Source organism: Protopterus annectens, chromosome 3.part1 (genome assembly GCF_019279795.1).
Source record: "Protopterus annectens isolate FY-2018-M chromosome 3.part1, PAN1.0, whole genome shotgun sequence".
NCBI lineage: Eukaryota > Metazoa > Chordata > Ceratodontiformes > Protopteridae > Protopterus > Protopterus annectens.
The window spans coordinates 83582865-83607278 of NC_056732.1; the positions used below are offsets into that span (position 1 = coordinate 83582865).

The 24414-nt window shown below is 35.4% G+C and overlaps 1 protein-coding gene across 2 annotated transcripts in view; it reads right to left on the bottom strand.

Annotated features, from left to right (window-relative positions):
* LOC122798011 (fer-1-like protein 6) overlaps positions 1 to 24414 on the bottom strand; it is a 1810759-nt gene that overhangs the window by 621126 nt on the left and 1165219 nt on the right. For both annotated transcript variants that reach the window (XM_044066595.1, XM_044066597.1), the window contains exon 22: positions 23262 to 23411. In XM_044066595.1, the coding sequence (XP_043922530.1) occupies positions 23262 to 23411 (150 nt within the window). The remainder of the gene's footprint in view (positions 1 to 23261; positions 23412 to 24414) is intronic.

Genomic DNA, 24414 nt, shown 5'->3' on the forward strand with positions numbered 1-24414 from the left:
AGCCATCACAAGGAGGGCAAGCCATCACCACCTTAAACTGCAATCCATGCAACAGGAGGCAACTGTGGCCTGAACCCAACGGTAGGAAAACAAATGCAAATGTTAATCTTTGTGTGCTTCCACCTAACTAAAGCTCCTTCCTACCTTGGACGCAACTGCTACTCTTCAAAAACCCCACATACAAATCAATCCAGTAACCTTGGATTGAATACACTTTTGTTGAACTTCTCTCTCTCTCTCTCTCTCTCTCTCTCTTTTTTTTTTTGATAATATCGAGACAGCCTTAAGTGGACAGCGCATGTGCGCCATCCCTACTGGTACCAGGGAGCACCTCACACCCACGAAAACAAGCCAACACACTTCAAACAGGCCAGCACCGTACTGTAAGTAACAGGACAGTTCCTTAAAAAAAAATCCACCACCAAACCCTTTTCCCCACCAATTGTTTGAAGCGATGTCTAAATCTTAGAGCCTTATGCCTGCCTCCCTATCCACCCAACGATTACCGTCCAGATGGCCACGCATACTAGTTATTGCTACAGCATGCATGCGCAGGGATCACTTGTTGACGAAAAGTCACAGCCCACGAAAATCCAGTCAGGTTGGCACTTCACCCCAAATAAACACAAACACTGTTGCCAACTTCCTATCCATGCGGCAGCTCTGTGTCTAGCATTCTCATACATTAATTGCTGTTCACAAGCTAGAGATTCCATAGCAGTCACTTCATCAAGCTTAACCAGTGATGCCCTCCCCCGATTGCAAAGCATTCAATACTGAGTATATTGCGGGGGCTGTAAAGACACTTCTGAATAACTTCAAAGAGTGAAACAAGACTAATTACCTGATCTGTAATCTTCATTAGACCTAGGAACAAGCCCCATTCCAATTCTGTTACCAAACACACAAAGACATGCCGAGAAAGGAACGACACAGCCCCACGGATCCCCAAGGAAACTAAAACAGCATATACAGGAATTCACAGCCCGTGAAAGTTGCCACTCCCGCAAGAAGGCCAGAAATGGAGCGCTTCAACCACCAAGCCTCCCCATTCAGGTTGCCTCCTTTTTTTTTTTTTTTTTTTTAGGCAAATTGCAACTCCAAGCTGTACTCAGTGAGCAAAAAGGAACAGACAACATAAATGGCAGTCTGCTCCTGCCTCCACATTCCCTGCTCAGTGCCACCTTAAGAAAACCCAACAAGGAACCAACAAAACACCATCAAACTCCCTTCATGCTAAGGCTAAGCACAACTTCATGAACAGTAACGAGGCCTGTCCCCTGCCCATGAACAGCCCGAAACCCCCATAACCCAAACGCACAGCCAGCAAAGACTGGTAACCCCTAGCATTCTTGGAGATAATAAGATTAAAGTATATTGGTTTAGTTAGGAACCTCAAGTAACAAGGTCCTGTCAGGAAACAGGAGTTTTCATCCACAATTAACTAACCACCACTGGGCAACCATGGTCCTAACTGCCACTACCTGCACCAATGCTAATCATGCCCACACCTCAATAAACTTACCATGAATATCCATACCAAAATTATATGTACATATATTAAACTCCAACCACCTCCCAAACAAAAGTAGCCCAAGGCCTACCTGCACCACTGTACCTACAGGCCATCATGGACGTAAATTGCAGTAGCAAGTTCATGCCAAAATGTGATTGCTTAACACAACTACACTAGACTAAACCTCTTAAGCCCCTCCCCATCATTATCTCATTTCCTCTCAAACATCTCTGCCTCCACTTAACCCTTCCACCTCCCTAACCCACTTAAATCCTCCTAATATTAACCTAACCCCCCCCCATGAAGATGTCCCGGGACAACTTAGTTTGTTGCCAAACTTCATATGTCCCAGATAGTCTTAACTATCAAGGTAAAAATAGAAAAAAAGAGCAGATGCCAGACTAAAAAGAGACAAGGGAGACAGCACTGTTACCTAACTTCTGATCTATTATTTATAATATCAAGCTATCTAATTGATATCATAGACAAATTATAGGCCAACCACTTTTTGGTTTTAATATTCTGTTTTCTATTTATTTGGGTAGAAAGCTCTCTGTTGTAGATTCTCATGTTATTTTCCCAGCCATATTCTTATCTCAGTTTAACTTTCCTTTCTAGCATTTAGCTATTACATTCTTAACCCAACCACCTATCAATAATATTTGGCATGAAACTAATACTTAGGTATTGTGATATTGTGGACAAATTCACCAAGCTAGGCATAAATCCCTATATAACTCACTGGATTGCTAGCTAGCTCATGGACAGGACCCAAGAAGTCATGCTTGGTAAGACCATATCCACTAAGAGGCAGGACACAAGCACAGTACAACAGGGTTCTGTGCTGAGTCCAATCCTGTTTGACATCTACTTCTTGGAGGTCAGTATTAATGTCAAGGACATCTGGCTCGCCATGTTTGCAGATAACTGCAAATTGAGAGCTATCATAGATTCTACCTCATGACACTAACATCCTAAAAGAGGGTCTAAGGCAGACAAATGACTGGTGCTAAAGCCATAGAATAAAACACAATGCAAAGTAGTGCATTATAGTGCTTTTTGGGAAAATGTCCACCCAGGTGAATTACTCCATTGATAAAACACCTCTAAGAGCTAACCAGTAGTTAGAGATTTAGGAACATATGTAGACTAATCTGGCCTTTGAACAACATGTAACCAAGGTAGTAAGAAAATGATCTTATGTCACCCAACTTAAAAATAAGGGTATGGCATCCAGGTCCTAGGAAATTATAGTAACACTCTATTCAGCCCCTATCAGATCCATCATTAAGTACAATGCTACCTTCAGCGTATACCTGACTAAGCACAGGCAACAGCTGGAGTGCCCACAGTGGTTCTTCACCAAGACAATCCAGGGTATTAACACATCATCACCTTTGAGCCCTGTGTCCTACAAGTTATTGAGATATGTGCTTGGTATATAAGGCATCCTCAAAACCAGCCCTGATGGAGCTTTTGCATATCCACAAAACAAGTAGCACCAGAAACACTAGACCCATGGATTTGAACCATGCTTGTAACATAAATAGAGCATGCTGGTGAAACAGATATGTGTCTCACAGATCTCCATGCTCTAGAATAGGTGCCCATCCTTGTGAACAGAGTCTATCCCTAACCATATTCAAATGCAACCTTAACCATTGAATGGGACATTGTAAATGCATTCCTGAACTGGCCCTCATGTCTCTTATTAACAAAGATCAACAGTAAATACTCCCTAACTAACCTACCCCACATAACTTTTTGGCAAACACCGAACTAACAAATCCCCTTCTAACTAACATACCCCTCCAATTAAGAAACACATGTTACAAGGGGTGCAGTCGGGTTGGGTTGGGTTGCATGGATATTCTTATAAAGCCCCTTGTGATCAACAGCCTAGTATATACCTATGGATCTCTTACAAACCTCTTTCCAAAAAGTTAAATAATTTGCCTCCTCCATCATCCCATATCTAATTTGGAGAACTTCCATCACCTGTTCATATTTTTGATACACCATAGCATTATATATTGAGAAAATCTTTCAGTTTTCCTGGAAATAATCTCCCTTGTAAACAGGTTATCTTAATCTCATTATCATGTAAGTAAGACAAAGTAACTTCTTTCTTAAACCACCCTTTTAGGGCAATCCTAAACTGCTGAAAAAATAAAATTATTTCCCTCAGATATAGACAAAAGAAGACCAAAATCTTTCCAAAAGCAAAATTTCCTACATCCAGTCTCACCCACATCATCATTCAGAAAACCACTTGCTGAATACATACCTTTCTTGATCAAGCCATCTCATCATATCACTTTCCACACATTTCTAATCTCTGGACTATTTGAAATTGTCAATCCAAACAAACAAAATAAGTTCTTTACAACCGCTGATTATCCTGTTAAATTCATTCACAGCCATCTCTCTCATGGTTATCCAAAAGTATCTGCTGTCCAAGCCTGCACCTTTTCTAACTCAGCTTGGCATATCCCCGTGCCAGAAATACATATCCTTAACGGACTACCACATTTTGAAGTGTTAGCCTTTTCCAGACTTAGTGTAGTACTTATGGTTGCTGCAGGAGTGCTTGAGACTATTTATCTCTATCCTTGAACCATTTCATCTCCATACTTATCTGTCATAACTTCTGGAGTTTTGGAACCAACTTTTTCATGCATTTACTTATGAGTGAATGTATGCATCTATTTACTTATTTTTGTATTTGTTATCTGGATTAACTACTGATTGATGAGGACCTTTTTCAGACTCCTACCAGGATAAAGCATTTGCTCAGAGTGACGTAATAAGCAAATGGAAGCTGAGAGAATTAATCTCTGGACCACAAGATCCAGTCCATTAACTGCTCATAGTCTAAATGTTATACACTACTGCAACTACTCCAAATGTACCTTCCTTTTCTGTTTCTGGTATCTCAGAAATTGTCTACATCATCAAGTTACAAAACAAGTGATCATATGTATTTTAAGCAACATTTTTTTTCTCTGAGTTCTAGTTAATTAATTATACCTGATATTGTTATATCAGATAAATCTGTCATGCATGACTTAATGCAGTTAAAGGAGCGCAGATATCTTTTTATGCTGCTGGATGACAAAGAAATCAAGAATTAAATTCATTGACTTGGCATTGTCAAATTGTGTGGGTGAGACCTTTACCATTAACAGCATTCTTTTTGCCAGTCTCAGATAATACCAGCTGTGCCTCTGGTGTTATAAAATAAGAGTTGTGGATGATTTGAGCTTTTTTAGTAGACTTTTTGACTGCATATTTGTTGCTATGATGTAGCTTTTATTTACATGTGTCAGTTGCTTTTAGCCCAATGTATCTTGTGGTTGTTAAGAATACTTTGGTAATGTGCATACTACTTTCCTTTGAGAGTAATACAGACTGAATATTTTAATAACATTTTCTAACAATTAATATTACATTCTACAACTGTAGATGGAATAACAAGTCTTTCACATCTGCTCTTTAAGTTCATTCTACATTCTACATACATACAACCTCACATTTCCTGTCTGAATGCATCTGTGAGTTCTAAATCCACTCCCCATTCGGTTTGTCTACTCCATGTGGCCAAAAGTCTCTCAGTGAATAAATACTTTTGCAGATCCATTGAGTAGCTGGTTCCTGCAATCTGCTTCCCATGTTTTCAGTTCAAAACAAACCTGTCATATATCCCTAATGTTCATAAGTTCATAGATTAGTACTAGGCTAACTGCCCTTGCAAGACATTTTAAGCCTAGCCAGTTATCCCCTGTGAGATTCAAACCCTGTACCTTGTGTTTGTAAGGCAAACACCTTAACCATTAGGCCACCCTCCCAATCCCTAAGGACATATGTAAGGACATAATCTTGTCTACTCCATATCATGTCCTCTTCGTCTCTTCTTGATCATCGCTGAGGAGAAATGTCAGTGATTTAGTCCACAGTCATACACACTCCATCATCTCTATTCTTACAATGGCTTTCTACTGAACTACTTCTAGCAGACTGATGAAACTTTCCTTCTAAGGCCTTGGGAACTGCACAGATTATTCAAGGTGTAGACTGAGAAGGGCCTAAGAAGAGTCTAATATACAATAGCATTATTTCTTTCTGTGTTTCTTCTGTTTAACCCCTTGAAGATATACCACATAATTCTATCGACTGCTGCTGCTGTAATTGCCTTCTACTCTACAGTTCACTCCTAAACATTTTTTTCCTTTTGTTGCCATCAGTTTAGGTTTCCCACAGTTGATTGCTCATACCACAGTTATTCATTGAAACTAAACTGCCACCTTTAGGCCCAATTTGCTCAAATTTTCCAAATCCTTTCTTACACAATTCCTCTTATTTTTTATAGTGTCACCTTACTTTATGTTATCAGAGACAGGGGTGATACTGTTCTCTTTTCATGCAGACATATCTGAAACAAACACAGTAAAGAGAACTGGGACCAGCACTTTCCTCTGTAGTGATGCACTAGGCAGCTTTCTTATTTCTAGTATTGTCCTTCTATCTATGACCCTCAGTTTTATATCAGTCAAAAATGTATTCATATGCAACCCATGCAGTTGTTATAGAATTGCTGTTTTTAATCAAAACTGTTTATAAATCATGCCAGTGGCACAACAGGTAGTACACTCACCTTTAAAGCAGAAGGCTGTAGGTTTTATTCCTATACTAGGTAGATCAATTGCTGGCACTGCATTACAACATAAGTAGGGTGCTACAGTCCTGATTGTACTATCCTTTAGAAAAGATGTTAAATCAAGACCCTGTCTCTTTGAGTTGATGGTAGCTCAGTTGGATATAAAAGATCCCATAGCACCAACGGAAAAGTACAAGTAAAACCGTAGGAATCCTTTACTTACATATTTCAATTTTATATAGATCTATACATAGTTACACATTTAAAATATTACCCAGTTATATACATAATTTGGGTTTATATTAAAAGACCGAACGTTCACAACAGCGAATACCACAACAGCGACACATAAACACTGAACTGCTAAATTAGCAAAAGACATAAACATCAAAATTTGCAATGCCGAACATATTTCCTTGGCCAGCAGGGTGATCGTGGGGAAGAGGAAATATATCCTTTTCCCCACTGTAGTGCAATCTCAGAGTTGGTATATTTAAGTAGGGGGGTGTGGGGGGCACAGCCCCCCACATGAGGGGTGCAGGAGGGCTTGCCCCCCTGCAAAAGTGTGTTTAATTAAGTTTGTTTATGTAGGTTTTCCTTACCTGTATAGTGCTGTTTTTGGAAATGCGTTCAGCATTCTGAATTTCGATGTTTACGTCTTCCGCTATATTAGCAGTTCGGCATTTATGTGTCACTGTTGTGGTATTCACTGTTTTGAATGCACGGTCTTTTAATATAAACCCACATAATTTTATCCTTATACAGTCTATTTTCATCTTTATACATTTCCTTCAAGACAGACCCCCCCCACTCTTTTTCCATAACTACCATCTAATTTTTCATAATACTTCTGATAAAACAAATTTCCCATTAAGATAATCTCATTTAATCTCTAATTTCAAATCACCCATACTACATAAAACAACCTTTTGTCCTTTCTTATTATATATTGTTTCTATTCTTATAACGTTCACATTCAATCATATCCATGTTTACGTTACTACTATTTTTTAATTCTCAAAATTTTTTCTTTGCATAATTCTCATAATTTCTCCACTCTTTTATATTTCAGGAAAAACATATTCTGTTGTTTCTTCTTCACCACAGTAGAAACATATACTCTTACTTTTCTTTTTACAAGGCATATTTGCTTTCATTGGTAATTTCTTTATTCCCACCCTCCAAAGAAAATCCTGATGTTTCATTTTTTTATTATACCACTTCTTTCTTTCTTTCTTTTATAGCTTTAATCTCTTCTTCTGGTAAATATTCCCATGGGTTAACCCAATAATATTATACCATTACATTTTTATACCATGTTTTCCAAACTTCTTCTACCTCATCAATCTTTATCTTCCACATTTTTATTTTTTCTTGATTTCTGTTTTTTTTTTCATTAATATATCCTTTTCCTATATTATTTATTTTTATTATCTCCCAAACTTTTTCAAACTAATACTTAAAGGTCTTTCTACTAATTTCTCATTTTTCCATCTCTACAATTTATACAACTTTAATGAAGTATAAATACTACCGGATTTAATAACCCCAGCACCACTTATCACTATTCATATATAATACCCCTCTCTATAAAGCATTTAATCTAGATCTCCATATAAACATAAAAATAATTGTTTTTCATATACTCCTGGAATTGTGATCACATGCTATTGCTCCAATTAATACAGACTTTATCAAATTAGCTTTTTTTTGTAAGATAATCTACATGTTCTCCATAGACAACACATTTCTTTCAATTCATTTAAAAGGTTTTTGTATTGTGTTCCATTTACTGCTCTCGTACCAAAATATATTCCCAATACAGAAATTTATTTAATTGTAAATTGTACTTCTCTAACTTTTATCCTATCACCCCTAACTTTACTTTTAGCCTTATTTAATGTCATAAGAATTTATTTTAAACAAGCTGCTACACAAAATATAGCTTCTTTCATCCATAAACTATTTTAGTTATTATAATAACATAATCTATATAGGTCAACAGAACTGGAATATCTACAACTGTTTGTATTGCATACTTTGTAGGTTTTATGTTAGAATTCATCTTATTTATTATCACATTCATAACTATAGCAAATAATATACCACCCAGAGAAGAATCTTTTCTTATCCTAGTATTCATCTATATTTCTTTACTTAGCCAACATTTGCTAGAAAACGTATTATCACTATATACCGTCATAAAAAAGTTTTAACTTTACCACTAAAATTATATTCCTCCATTAATTTCCATATTGTCTTATACCCTGTTAAATCAAAAGTTTTAACATCACCTACCATAACTTTACATCTCTTCTATTTAAAATATCCTCCACAATTTCTCTTACTGTCATTAGAAATTCTTGGCATCCCTTTCCTTTCATACTATATAACTTTTCTACCATTATATTTTCCATCTTATTTTTCCAATCTTTTTTTGAATTATCTTCATAAAAATTGCATAATCTATATTATTCAAGTACTATTCATCCCGGATTTTTATATCTTCTTTTTTCTGAATACATTTTTATATTCCACTACATAACTCCTTATAAAAAAATTAATTTAACCATTCACTGAAAACATGTAACAAGTTTTATTTTTTCCATTCCATCAGATTTTTATACATTTTATATCCTAGTCCATCTGGACGTGCTACTGAATATATATTTACCTGTCTAAGCAATTTATCTAGTTCATACATAGTAATCTCTTTCTCAATTTCCTTATTTAGTTGATTGATTTTTTTCACTTTCCATATTTTGTTACATTCTTTCTTTTTTTCATTAAACTTTTCTTCCACATAATGAACTACAGTTTCTATAATCTGCATTTGTTTTCTTCCTACCGCTCCCTTCTTATCTTTCATTTCTCTCATTACACTACAAGGTTCTTTCACAGTCTTACTCAAATATGCTGACACTACTTTGTTTTTCCTTGTAATAAGTATCTTTGTTTATATAACAAATTATTGATCTTTTCATAATTTATTTTGTATAATTATTTTTCTTTATCATAATGCTTTCTCTCATTCTTTTCCAGGTTACATAGATATATAGCTATAGATATTTACTTCTAAATGTAATCCACCATTCTAACCAATTAACATAAAATGCCTTCTGGCAATTGTATACTTTCTTATTTTCCTTTTTCATTCCATTCATTTTCATATATCCTTTTCATTCTCTTTCCTATGTTCACATGTTCATTATTTTCATTTATCTCAATCCATATTGCTAAATGATCTGGAAATCCTGATACACTATCATTAAGCTCTTTTTTATAGTCCATCCATAAATGCCCAGTTTGTTTACATTTATAACATTATAGTTCACATAGGATCATAGGATCATAGTATTATAGGAGGTTACTAAGCTAATGGCCCCAGGGCCCTTAGAAGCCTAGCCAAGTTCAACTCATGTTCCCAAGGGCGTCTGGTTCAAGTAGACACTAAAAGCAGCACTTATTGTCCCTGTCCAAGAGGGACACAGATGGAACTCCTGGGGTGTATTTCTGGTTACCCAACCAATTCTCCAAATTACACTTAAATAGGGCCAATGAGGGGGCTGTGTTTAAGATGAATAGGAAGCTTGTTCCAAAGGTGAGACAACCTATGTGAGACAAATCTGTCACTCCAGCAGGTTCTGTTGATATCACATACCAGGTTAAGGTCCTTTGTGTGAGTGACCTATGTGCCATTTGACTTGTGATTGTGCAGCATTTCCATTAAAGATGTGTCAGAGATTGTTCTATATGCAAGGCACATGTCACCTCTGAGCAATCTGTATGACACAGGGTAAAGTGACAATGATTTCAGTCTGTCCACATAGGATAGATCTTGAAGACCCTGAATTTTATTTGTAAGGAGCCTTTGTGGTCTCTGCAATTGCTGCAGGTGTTTGGAAAGGAACATACCAAGACGAGCATTGTACTGTATTATTGGCCTGATGAGGGAAGAGTACAGGGAGGTTATAACCTCTATTTTTTTCTGGAGGTATTGTTATTACTTATGAGATGAGCAATATAAAATGCTCTTCTTACCACTGTGGAGACTTGATGATCGAAGTTAAGATTGCCGTCAACCTGTATGCCCATATCTCTCACCACTAACTGTGTACTTGTTGCTATTGATGTGGTAGTTTGCAGGAACACCCCCCCTTGCCAAATGGGATGGTAATGCATTTTTGCATTAATTTTAAGACCATGACTTTGGCACCAGTCATTAGTCTGTGTAAGATCTTCTTGCAGGATGTTGACATCACTAGGGGTTTGAATGATCACTCTGAGTTTGCAGTCATCAGCAAACTTTGTCAGCCACAGTCCTTTAATTTTAGCCTGTACTTCAGAGAAGTAGATTCCAAACAATAGGGGTCCCTGAACCAATCCCTGTGGAACATCATTGGTTACAGGTCTACTGGAGGAGGTGGAGTCCCCTGTTATGATCTTATGAGTTCTATCAGTGTGACAATTGGCAACACAGCTGTCAATGCATCATGTCCTGTTCCCCACATATACAGCAATTTTTTGTCTCAATACTTTACAAGATGTTTTGGGTTGTCCCCAGTATTTCACAGCACCCATATTACCATCAACATTTATAATACTTGGAATGTGCACATTTGTTTCCATTTCCATTTTCAAAACAAGATTGCAATCCCATACTCAGTCCATAAACCTATATTATAATAAACCTTTGAAATGTCCATCACTTCTTTACCAATACTTTTTAGTTTTTTGTAATGTCTCTCTTTCTACTTCTGTTCATAACTGTATATGTATTTTTTGTTTCTCAGAAAAAATAGCTATTACATAACTATTCCATGGATTATCATTTTGTTTGTTTCCATACACATGTAATGTTTTCCATTCCATGAGCAGTCTCAGAAATAATGTCACACAATTGTTCTTTATTTATCAAAATAAAAGTTCTTACATCTTGGACTTTCACATCCAAAGGTAAAAATACTGTCTTCCATAACTTGCATCTGTTCAATTCATTATTCTTTTTTTCTTTGTATCCTCACCACAAACTTCTTTTTGATGCTATCTCTCTCTCTCTCTTTTTTTTTTTTTCAGAGCTGCTTAACATATACTTTCTTTCGTCTGTATAGCAACCCCTTTTTGGATTACCTCCAACTCTTCCTCTTGCATTTTCTCTGTTATCTCTCCCCAGGAAACGTCTCTTCCATTCTCTGGCTCACGCTGGTCTGTTTCCTCATATATATCATTCTTCCTTTGCCATCTCCTCTCTAATTCTGCAAATAGACTTTCTTGAAAAAAGACATGTGAATCTTGGTATACCTATCCCTACAAGTGGGAATTCACCTCTGTTTTTTCCATCTCTCTCTCTCCATGCCATGCACTGCCCTCCCAGCCTCCACAGCACCAGGAAAGGGATCTGCACATGTATTCACAGCCAGTACATCTTCTAAAACTGTTCTCAAATGAGTAGGGGAAATGTGCCAATGTCCTGGCCAAATTTCCCCTAATAGTATAAATACCACCTCATGTCTACTCTGAAAAGAAGCTACTATCCTAATTGGATTAACTTAGTTAATAAAGAATAATTAAATAAAATAAATAAATAAACATGTAGTTGATATCAAGGATTTCTGAATAATGGAAGTGTTGTTCCTGAATGGAACTGATTCATGATATCTGAATAATGGAGCATTTCTCCTTGGGCCTCTACTGAAAAAGGGCATTGTTCAGTTGGACTTTCACAGTAAATAAACATCAATTAATAAATAAATAAACTAGATAAAACCATGCAGCAATCCAGTTTGTTAGTCTTAATTCTGCCACATCCCATCAGTTCTTCTAGCAGCTGACAGTGTAGAATTGAGGCCAAGGTGTCGCTAAAGTTCAGGTAGACCACATTTACTTGCACTTTCCTGTCAAGATCCTCGACTCTTAGTCATAGAACTAGATCAGGTTTCTCTAGCAGTGTCTTCTGGCAATTAACCTATGTCGGTTGCTGTTCTGGTGTTGTTTTCCTCTTGGAAGCAGCTACCATTTCCTTCAGGATTCTCTCTATAACTTTCTCTCCTACTACTGTTTTGATAATAGTCCTCTAGCTACATTATACCTGCCTCCATCTTTAAATGAGGTGCCTCAGTTGCTGTCTTCCAGTTCTCATTGACTTCTATAGTAGGTAGTGATCTGTTAAAAACCTCAGTGAAGGAGTGAAGAGATAAATAGCTCAGTGTGCTGGCAATACTCTTAAACTCTAAGAGGAAGCTCCAACTGGTCCCTGTGCTGTAACTTATGTTAAGAAAGTTATTTCCCTCTCAAACTCTTCCAGTGATTTGGACCTTTTTCTCTAATTCCTCACTCTTTTAATTTTTTTTTTTTGTTTCGGCTTGTGTCCCAAGAAAAAGGTTAGGAGAGATATTATCTGTCCCTCATCTTGCAGGCAGACAACTTGGTGAAATCTATTTAGACTAGTCTACTTTTTATTTTTAGTTCACACCTGATAAATAAAAAAATTGTAGGAAACTTCACTTTCACCAGCAAATATGTGTTTGTCTTATATGCCATCAAGATAAGAAAATTTGCCATTTCAAACATGGGTGTCACCATTGTATGGTAAAAGTAGACCTGTTATCCTGGCTTTGGAAACAAAATTACTTTGAATAATACACAGGATTATGAAGTGAACCTTGATTTGCCAAATGTCACACTATCATTAAAAAAATAAAATTAGAAGGAGTGAAAACAAAAGAAGTGGAACAAGTTTCTGCTGAAAATTACATTAAAACTGCTCAGGTGTGGAAAATTATTATTTAACCAAGAATGGCTATTTTTGTTTATCAGGATGTAAATGAAAAAAATGCAACTTTAGGAGGTGTGACCAAGATGCCAGTCTGATAGCAGCAGAAATCCATAGCTTTGCTTAGATTTTAATATCCTGACAGGAAATATACTGTATTTTTTTAGAAAAATCAAATGAAAAGTATACTAGAAGTTAGATTAACTTAGACTCTTTATTATTTTCTAAAAATGTATATATAGTCAAGAGAATTTTTTAATTATTCCTGTCAAGAAGTTTTCTACTGGAGATCTCAAGATGAGTAACCTGAAGAACTCACACCAGGAGAGTGCAGTGAAGAAAGAACTGCATCTCATAATAACAAACATCCAAGATCTGTCACTAAAAACATGAGCAACGTGAAGAACCCACACCAGGAGAGTGCAGTGAAGAAAGAACTACATCTTATAATAACAAACATCCAAGAACTGTCACTAAAAACATGAGCAACGTGAAGAACCCACACCAGGAGAGTGCAGTGAAGAAAGAACTACATCTTATAATAACAAACATCCAAGAACTGTCACTAAAAACATGAGCAACGTGAAGAACCCACACCAGGAGAGTGCAGTGAAGAAAGAACTACATCTTACAATAACAAACATCCAAGAACTGTCACTAAAACATGAGCAACGTGAAGAACCCACACCAGGAGAGTGCAGTGAAGAAGAACTACATCTTATAATAACAAACATCCAAGAACTGTCACTAAAAACATGAGCAACGTGAAGAACCCACACCAGGAGAGTGCAGTGAAGAAAGAACTACATCTTATAATAACAAACATCCAAGAACTGTCACTAAAAACATGAGCAACGTGAAGAACCCACACCAGGAGAGTGCAGTGAAGAAAGAACTACATCTTATAATAACAAACATCCAAGAACTGTCACTAAAAACATGAGCAACGTGAAGAACCCACACCAGGAGAGTGCAGTGAAGAAAGAACTACATCTTATAATAACAAACATCCAAGAACTGTCACTAAAAACATGAGCAACGTGAAGAACCCACACCAGGAGAGTGCAGTGAAGAAAGAACTACATCTTATAATAACAAACATCCAAGAACTGTCACTAAAACATGAGCAACGTGAAGAACCCACACCAGGAGAGTGCAGTGAAGAAAGAACTACATCTTATAATAACAAACATCCAAGAACTGTCACTAAAAACATGAGCAACGTGAAGAACCCACACCAGGAGAGTGCAGTGAAGAAAGAACTACATCTTATAATAACAAACATCCAAGAACTGTCACTAAAAACATGAGCAACGTGAAGAACCCACACCAGGAGAGTGCAGTGAAGAAAGAACTACATCTTATAACAAACATCCAAGAACTGTCACTAAAAACATGAGCAACGTGAAGAACCCACACCAGGAGAGTGCAGTGAAGAAAGAACTACATCTTATAATAACAAACATCCAAGAACTGTCACTAAAACATGAGCAACGTGAAGAACCCACACCAGGAGAGTGCAGTGAAGAAAGAACTACATCTTATAATAACAAACATCCAAGAACTGTCACTAAAACATGAGCAACGTGAAGAACCCACACCAGGAGAGTGCAGTGAAGAAAGAACTACATCTTATAATAACAAACATCCAAGAACTGTCACTAAAAACATGAGCAACGTGAAGAACCCACACCAGGAGAGTGCAGTGAAGAAAGAACTACATCTTATAATAACAAACATCCAAGAACTGTCACTAAAAACATGAGCAACGTGAAGAACCCACACCAGGAGAGTGCAGTGAAGAAAGAACTACATCTTATAATAACAAACATCCAAGAACTGTCACTAAAACATGAGCAACGTGAAGAACCCACACCAGGAGAGTGCAGTGAAGAAAGAACTACATCTTATAATAACAAACATCCAAGAACTGTCACTAAAAACATGAGCAACGTGAAGAACCCACACCAGGAGAGTGCAGTGAAGAAAGAACTACATCTTATAATAACAAACATCCAAGAACTGTCACTAAAACATGAGCAACGTGAAGAACCCACACCAGGAGAGTGCAGTGAAGAAAGAACTACATCTTATAATAACAAACATCCAAGAACTGTCACTAAAAACATGAGCAACGTGAAGAACCCACACCAGGAGAGTGCAGTGAAGAAAGAACTACATCTTATAATAACAAACATCCAAGAACTGTCACTAAAAACATGAGCAACGTGAAGAACCCACACCAGGAGAGTGCAGTGAAGAAAGAACTACATCTTATAATAACAAACATCCAAGAACTGTCACTAAAAACATGAGCAACGTGAAGAACCCACACCAGGAGAGTGCAGTGAAGAAAGAACTACATCTTATAATAACAAACATCCAAGAACTGTCACTAAAAACATGAGCAACGTGAAGAACCCACACCAGGAGAGTGCAGTGAAGAAAGAACTACATCTTATAATAACAAACATCCAAGAACTGTCACTAAAAACATGAGCAACGTGAAGAACCCACACCAGGAGAGTGCAGTGAAGAAAGAACTACATCTTATAATAACAAACATCCAAGAACTGTCACTAAAAACATGAGCAACGTGAAGAACCCACACCAGGAGAGTGCAGTGAAGAAAGAACTGCATCTTATAATAACAAACATCCAAGAACTGTCACTAAAAACATGAGCAACGTGAAGAACCCACACCAGGAGAGTGCAGTGAAGAAAGAACTGCATCTTATAATAACAAACATCCAAGAACTGTCACTAAAAACATGAGCAACGTGAAGAACCCACACCAGGAGAGTGCAGTGAAGAAAGAACTACATCTTATAATAACAAACATCCAAGAACTGTCACTAAAAACATGAGCAACGTGAAGAACCCACACCAGGAGAGTGCAGTGAAGAAAGAACTACATCTTATAATAACAAACATCCAAGAACTGTCACTAAAAACATGAGCAACGTGAAGAACCCACACCAGGAGAGTGCAGTGAAGAAAGAACTACATCTTATAATAACAAACATCCAAGAACTGTCACTAAAAACATGAGCAACGTGAAGAACCCACACCAGGAGAGTGCAGTGAAGAAAGAACTACATCTTATAATAACAAACATCCAAGAACTGTCACTAAAAACATGAGCAACGTGAAGAACCCACACCAGGAGAGTGCAGTGAAGAAAGAACTACATCTTATAATAACAGACATCCAAGAACTGTCACTAAAAACATGAGCAACGTGAAGAACCCACACCAGGAGAGTGCAGTGAAGAAAGAACTACATCTTATAATAACAAACATCCAAGAACTGTCACTAAAAACATGAGCAACGTGAAGAACCCACACCAGGAGAGTGCAGTGAAGAAAGAACTACATCTTATAATAACAAACATCCAAGAACTGTCACTAAAAACATGAGCAACGTGAAGAACCCACACCAGGAGAGTGCAGTGAAGAAAGAACTACATCTTATAATAACAAACATCCAAGAACTGTCACTAAAAACATGAGCAACGTGAAGAACCCACACCAGGAGAGTGCAGTGAAGAAAGAACTACATCTTATAATAACAAACATCCAAGAACTGTCACTAAAAACATGAGCAACGTGAAGAACCCACACCAGGAGAGTGCAGTGAAGAAAGAACTACATCTTATAATAACAAACATCCAAGAACTGTCACTAAAAACATGAGCAACGTGAAGAACCCACACCAGGAGAGTGCAGTGAAGAAAGAACTACATCTTATAATAACAAACATCCAAGAACTGTCACTAAAAATGGACAAAATCAAAAACAAAATGGATATTATCAAACAAGAATGCAATAAACAACTGGAACTTCTAAATGGAATAGTAAAAAAAAACAATCTGAACAGATTCTTGCCTTGGAGGGAACAGTAACTGGCCTAGATACTAGAGTGACAGAAAATGAGCATCACAGTGAATATCTTCTGAAACAAAACACCAGGCTGAGTGAGAAACTGGAAGACCTTGAAAGTAGATCAAGGAGGAATAACATAAGAATATATGGAATTTCTGAGAAAGAAGAGGATGGTAACATGATCCAATTCCTCAATAAGTGGTTTTCATCAGCACTAAACATGCCGGAATCCCTCTCTTTTGGAATTGAGATGGTTCATTGGTCCCTGGCAAATCCAGCATCATCTCCAACTTCTTCTAACCCCAGGTCTATTATAGTTAGATTTCTTTTATTGCAAGACAAGGACTTAGTGCTGAAATCAGTTTGGACTAATTCCCCTATCGAGATGGGTGAAAAAGTTATTCATTTTGACAATGACTACACCTCTACCATCATATCCAAAAGAAAGGAGTGTGTTCCTCTAATTAAGTCATTGAAAAAAGCCAATATTAAAGCCCAAATTCTTTTTCCTGCAGGAATAAAAATCACCTTGCCAGAAGGAGTGAAGATCTTTGATTCCCTACAAGAAGCAGTAGAATTTATCCAAAAGAAAAAAATATTGTAGGACATATAAGAAATGGAATAGTCATCCCAGAGTTTGAAGAGACAGGCAACAAAAATTGTATAGTCTGTGAAAGAAGGAGCAAACAAAATTAAGAAACTAAAGGACAAATAAATAAATCCCTTTTAATTTTAAAAGCTTTATTTTATGAATCATAATATATTTGATTCTGGAAAGTCTCTACACTGTAAGGTAATGTGAATTATTTTTATTATTAACTTTCTCTTTTCCCTTCTATATCTACTTTTTCTAATTATATATAGTACTACGTGTTTAAATAATATTCTCTCTCTCTCTCTCTCTTTCTTCCTATTTTTTTTTTTGTTACCAATGTTCCTTTTCTCTCCTTTCCCCATTATAAGTACTTTACATAGCTTTCCCTTTTGAATAACAACAAATGATATATGCCTTCTAATTCTACAGTAATAGTATAATTTGACTTAATACCAAAGTGTTTTCTAGTGTGTCAGTGGTGGGTTAACAAGGTGTTACTGATTAGTGTTTCTAACTAGATGTTTTAGACTCTTTGTTTAGATACATTTAAACATTAATACAGTACATTAATGGTGTTTTATAGATAGCTAAATATAAATGTATATATATATATATATATATATATATATATATATATATATATATATATATATATATATATGTATATATATATGTATATGTATATACTAGGTTCCTTTTTTCTCTCTCTGTCCTGGTTCACTGGTGGGTGAATGATTCAAATGTTATATGATTTCTGATTTGAGACAGCTGTTTTTACTTCTAAATAGCTGTTTTTATATGAAAGGGTAAATTTTTTCATGATGTTGATGTTTTGTGAGGAAACTGGTGGTCTGTCTGACTGTTCTCATTGTGAAGATTCATGACATGCACTGACAAGGCAGCTTGAGTAGTTTTTCTTTTTTTTTTTGCTTTCTGTAAACTCTAAAAGCTTCAAGATCTGAATTTCCTACTGAAAATGCTTTTTCCTTCACTAGAGACAACTTCTGTTGTGCATGAGCCTATTTAGATACTTTCTAACAAGTTTATGAAGCTGCAGCTTAAGGAAACAACAGTGATGACATCATTTGACCTTTTCAACTTGTTAAACAGTTGTACTTAGAATTATTTTCTCTTGAAATTCTGTTATTCTTCACTAGATACCGTAAATGGTAAATAATTAGTTGTAATAAAAGTGTTTAACTCCTTTGAAGCTGCCTATATTCTCTTATAGATGCATACATTCTGCAGATTCGATGACACTATTAGTAACTAAATGACATCAAGTGAACTAGGAGCTGCATTAGAAATTTCATTATGCATATTAATATCAGACTTATGTTATATAACTAAACCTTTAGTAATTAACAGAGGGTTGTGAGGCCCCTTTTCTCTCTCTCTCTCTCTCTCCCCTTCCTGATGAAAGACGTCAACATAGATATTGTTAATACCTATGAGTAATATGTGTATAATTGCAAAATATAATAGTTATGTTTTAATAAGTGTTTATATATATATATATATATATATATATATATATATATATATATATATATATTCAACAGATTCTTACATGAAAAATGTTAGATGACTGACAAAATGGTTAAATTATCTGATGTTTCCTGAAAAGTCTTGGAAATAATGACAATCTTCTTAACCTTCAGCTTCTAATGTTTATACATATTTTGATCTGATGTGTATTTCTGGCATATCTACCTATTAGAGGTGCTATTATCATATGTGGCATTCCTATAGCTTCAGATATATTGGACACTCTCATTCTAATGTATATTTCATGGATTCAGATTTCTTTAGTTGCTTTCATAGTGCTTTACATTTTTGTTTTTATACTATATTCTAAGCAGAGATGGATAATTTGTGTTGTTTGGTATTGGAGAGGTGGTGGATGGATGGTTTAGTTAAGTTTTTACTAAACCAGAAACTTTATGTTTGATGTATGAGTTTGTAAATAGTTTTGGGTTTTTGAAAGTAGTGCTTAATACACATTATGCATCCATGATAAGTAAGTTTGCAGTAGATTTCAAGTAATCACAGAAGAAAGATCTTTCAGTTAGTAATAACATACACAATTTAGTCAATGGCTTATAAATGTTTATCATTAAATATTAATGGTTTGAACAATACAGTCAAAATAGCTGGTTTGCTAAAATATATCAAAATGCATAAAGCTCAGATCATCTTTTTACAGGAAACCCATCTATTAAAAAAAGATCTACAAAAATACTCATTCAATAGCTATACCATTCTGGCTGATTCATGTTTTAAGACTAAGAGAAGAGGCACTCTTATTATACTATACCAAGAATTATAGATAAAATTTCAGATAAAGATGGGATGCTAAGCATGGTTATTTTGGAAATCAATAAGAAATATTATATTTTGATTAATACATACTGGATACCAGGACTGAATACTAAATGTGTTGACAAATATCTGGACCTGATTACTTTAAACGCAAAAGGGGAAATTATAGCAACAGGTAATTGTAACTGCCTATTATCAGGCAATGATACCTCATAAAATGGTAAAATAAAACTAACATCTCAAGCCAAGAAGTTAAATGACTTTACAAACCATATGAACCTTAAAGATATACATGGTCTAAGAGAATATTATTCCTTATTCTATACTCACTATTCATATTGGTTTGGTACACAAACATTGATAAAGTCTTTGTATCAAATAATATATACTCTAAAATATGTGATGACTTTCCACTTTTGAACAATAATGCTATAACCTTTACATTAACTACACATACAGATGATTTAAGATTTCTACAGAGAATTCCTGCTTACATAATTAAGTTAAATGACTTTAGAGAATGGATAAAGAAAGATATAAACAAGTTTATGGAAACAAATGATAATGGTGAAGTGACTGATACTATACTATGGGACACATTTAAAGTATATATATATATATATATATATATATATATATATATATATATATATATATGTGTGTGTATATATATATATATATATATATATATATATATATATATATATATAGTAGAATCAAATCTTGGTACCTTAAAAAGGAGAGAGTGGGACATAGAACTTTTAGACTTACAAAAAAACATAGACAAGATAAAAATGGACACAAAACCAAATAACAAAGTAGCACATAACAAAATTACGAAGTTCTGAATCATAAGGTAGACAATAAGATAAGAATCTTAGAAGTTCTGAATCATAAGGTAGCCAGAAACCTGGAAAAATTGAATTTACAATCTTATGCTGTAAATCCCAAATATCTACATAAAATAGCTGTAAGATCCAAAAAAATCAAAATCTAATTAATGAGATTAAATATAAAAGTGACGGTTCAGTTAAAAGTACATCTAACTTAATGGGCATATTAGAAGTGCTCAAAAACTACTATAAAGATATAAATAATAACACACCACTTTTGGAGACAGATAATGTAATAAATACTTTTATTCAAGAAAATATAACTACTAAGGTGTCAATGCAACAAAATAACATATTAAATAAACAAATAACACCAACAGAAGTGAAAGATCAAATAAAGAATGTAATAGATAATACACCTCCAGGACTGGATGGAATAATTCCTGAACTATATAAGATTTTTCCTGAATATATAATAAAGAAAATAATGAGTGCCTTTACTATGGTTAAGCAAAAAATGTATAGCACCCACATCATGGAAATACTCAATTATCTACCCCATATTAAAACAAGGTAAGGATCCCAAATCTTGTGATTCATGTAGGCCAATTTCGTTACTAAACACAGACTATAAATTTTTCATGACAATATTAGCTAATAGGATAAAGAAAATATTACCTAACCTAATACATAATGATCAGACAGAGTTCATTCTTCATAGAAAAGTACAAGATAACATTATTAAATTACTATCAATAGACATAGCATGCAAATATAAAAAACTGTTAGCCTAAAATAGAAAAGGCTTTTGATTCTATTAGTTGGTCTTATCTAGGTTTTGAATTCTCCTCAGATTTTGTCAACTTATTAATGAAAATTTATAGTGTGGGACAAGCTTATGTGAAAACTGGATCAAGTCTATCCTCACCACTAGAAATCCTCAAGGGAACTAGAAAGGTTGTCCTTTGTCACCATTATTGTTTGAGACATATATCAGAAACAAACAAAATATAAAATGCTTACAAATGAATAAGGACTATTGTCCTAAGATACAATTATTTGCTGATGATATGTTGTTAACATTGATATTGATGGTTCTTTGCATGATGTTATAAATACCTTAAGCAAGTTTGGAAGCATTTCAGGACTTAAATTTAATCATAATAAATCCAAAACATTACTAATTAACAAAAAGATCAACAGAATCCTAAGACAGAATAGCTTGTTTAATTGAAAGAATGATGTATTAGAATATTTGGGTGTCAGTATAAACCATAAAAAAACAACATAATAAAGAAGACCTTTGGCCCAGCAAAGAGCTGATGCAAGGATACTAGTGAATCCTGTTTCTGTCTCTCACTTATCAAAATACTTCAGTCATCCAGCATATTATATTCTACTTCAAAAAGTCTAAGCACATTTACTGACTGCAGAAGTTAGAAAAGTCTGAAAATTTGCACAAATTATAATTTAGAATTTAAAATATAAATGTGAATCATTTGATGGGTAGCATTGTGGTACAGATGTAAGAGTTGGTGTCTTCTGCTGCATAGTTCTCTAGTATCATTCTTGGCTGGGTTGTCTCCCACATGGACTTTAATTGCCCACCATCTGTCAGTGTGCTTTTTCTGGGTACTCTGCTTTCATCCCATATTCCTACCACAAACCAGCAGTCTGCTTGGTAATCCTGTAAGTTATACATAGGTATGAGAATGAGGGTGCCTGTAGTGGGATGGAGTGGCTTTCTCTCCATCATCATTATTTCACTGCCTTACTCCCATTATAGGTCAGGATAAGGTCTGACTCACCCTGACCCTGAAAATGATAAAGAGGTATTGATAAATGAATCATGCTTGTCTTGTGGTGCTTGTGGTTAATACTGTGTTCTCTAGATTGTATAACTAGATAAGTAGGAGGTTCAAATCTCACAGTGGGGAACTTGTTTGCATGACTTTATTGTAAGGTATGTATAGCTTCCTGAATGGATGTACTGTATCAACTTACAGTCAGAGGAAGTTTTGCCACAGTGGCAGCTGCCAAGTACTTACCTATTAATCTATATTGGGAAGGTGCTTAACATGTAAATGAACTGGTGTTCTGTCCATGTTTTTGCCTCTTCCTTTACATATGCATCATTTGAGTTCCTTTCTCTCATATAACAAGTGCACTTTTTGAACCCAGCCTTTTATTTTTGCAGACACATATCTGAGCCTGTTCGTAAGTAATATCACTACTGACTTCACTATTAATCAAAGATATGCTAAAGTATAACATGTATCTATGGGAGAAGTAGGAATGGATAATACTACAGGCTACTGCATACAAATGGCAGGACTTATTCACTCAGAAAGCAAAACTGTCTTTCCCAAACATGCACATAATATATGTGAAAGGAGTAGCATCAAGAACAAATCTGGTTTGCTAAGCTCTAACCACACTTGAAAACTGAAACAGATTACTTTTTATCAAGAAGTGCATTGACTAAAACATTGCTCTACCTCTGTGCTTTTATACACACACACACACACACACACACACACACACACACACACACACACACACACACACACGCACACGCACACGCACACACACACACACACACACAATCCACTACATCCAAATCTAACTCTAAATGCAGAGATAGATGTAAGCATTTATCTATGATTATTAAATGTAGTTTACCTGCAATAGTTCAAAAGCCCCAAGAAGGTCTCCACCGGATATATTCCCACAGAAAATGGAATAGTACTGAAGGCTTGGTGGCACATATGGTACACCTGCAAGTTTTACTTCAGGAATAGCCACAGCAGCTCCAAGATATTCTGCTTTACCCTGGAATGCAAGAATGAAAATGAAACAGTTTTGTAGTTAGAGTTGTTGTGCCAACTTTAAATAATGTCTGACATTTTCAACATCCAGTTATATGCAGTTATCTAAGTATTTTATAAGATACCACCAAAAGGAAAGGGAAACTGTTTTTTTTTTTCTTGCTCATTTTAAATGCAATCAACAACAATCGAGAATCTTGTTTGCTGAAAGGAATTTGATATCTTGCAGGATAAAAACCTACAGAAATCATGTGCCTCTGAATAATCCTTCTAAGATGTCATATTAAAATGAATACCACTCCAATGCATATTTTGTCTTATGGTTTTTCATTGGGATGACTTTGCCTTACCAAAAAACTTAGTTATCATTAAATATATAACAACAAAGAATATTATAACACTGAAGGCTTGGTGGTATAATAACAGACAAGTATTTTTGATGGAGAACAAGTTTGCAAAGTGCCATAAAATCACTACGTTACAAAAATACATTGAGGTGTATTGAGAGAAATACAAATTCTTACCATTCCAGGTAAAAATTAATGAAATACATTCTATTAGTGCAGTATATTTAATGAAATGTGTTGACAACAATGTAGATTGAAATGTGTATTTGGCAAAGTATTTTTTATTTGTTTACTGGGAAAGTGTGACTTGGAACTAAGCCAATTTTTAGCAGAGGCCCAGGAAGAAACACTCCAGATGCATGACTTTGTGACACAGGAGGAAACCCACATGAACACAGGGAGGACATGCAGACTCTGCACAGAAGGCACCCTAGCCTAGAATCTAACCAGAGAACCTTTTGCTTTCAGGCAATGACACTACCACTGCACCACTGCACCGCCCAAGTAAACAAAACTTAAAAAAAATATATCCATGTGGCAAAAAATATTTTGCAGCATGGTGACTTTAGTGATTAAGGTTTTCACCCACATCTCTTCTAGGGTTGATTCCTTACTTCTGCTGTGTGTAGTTTGTATGTTTCTTAAGTATCTACCTGAGTT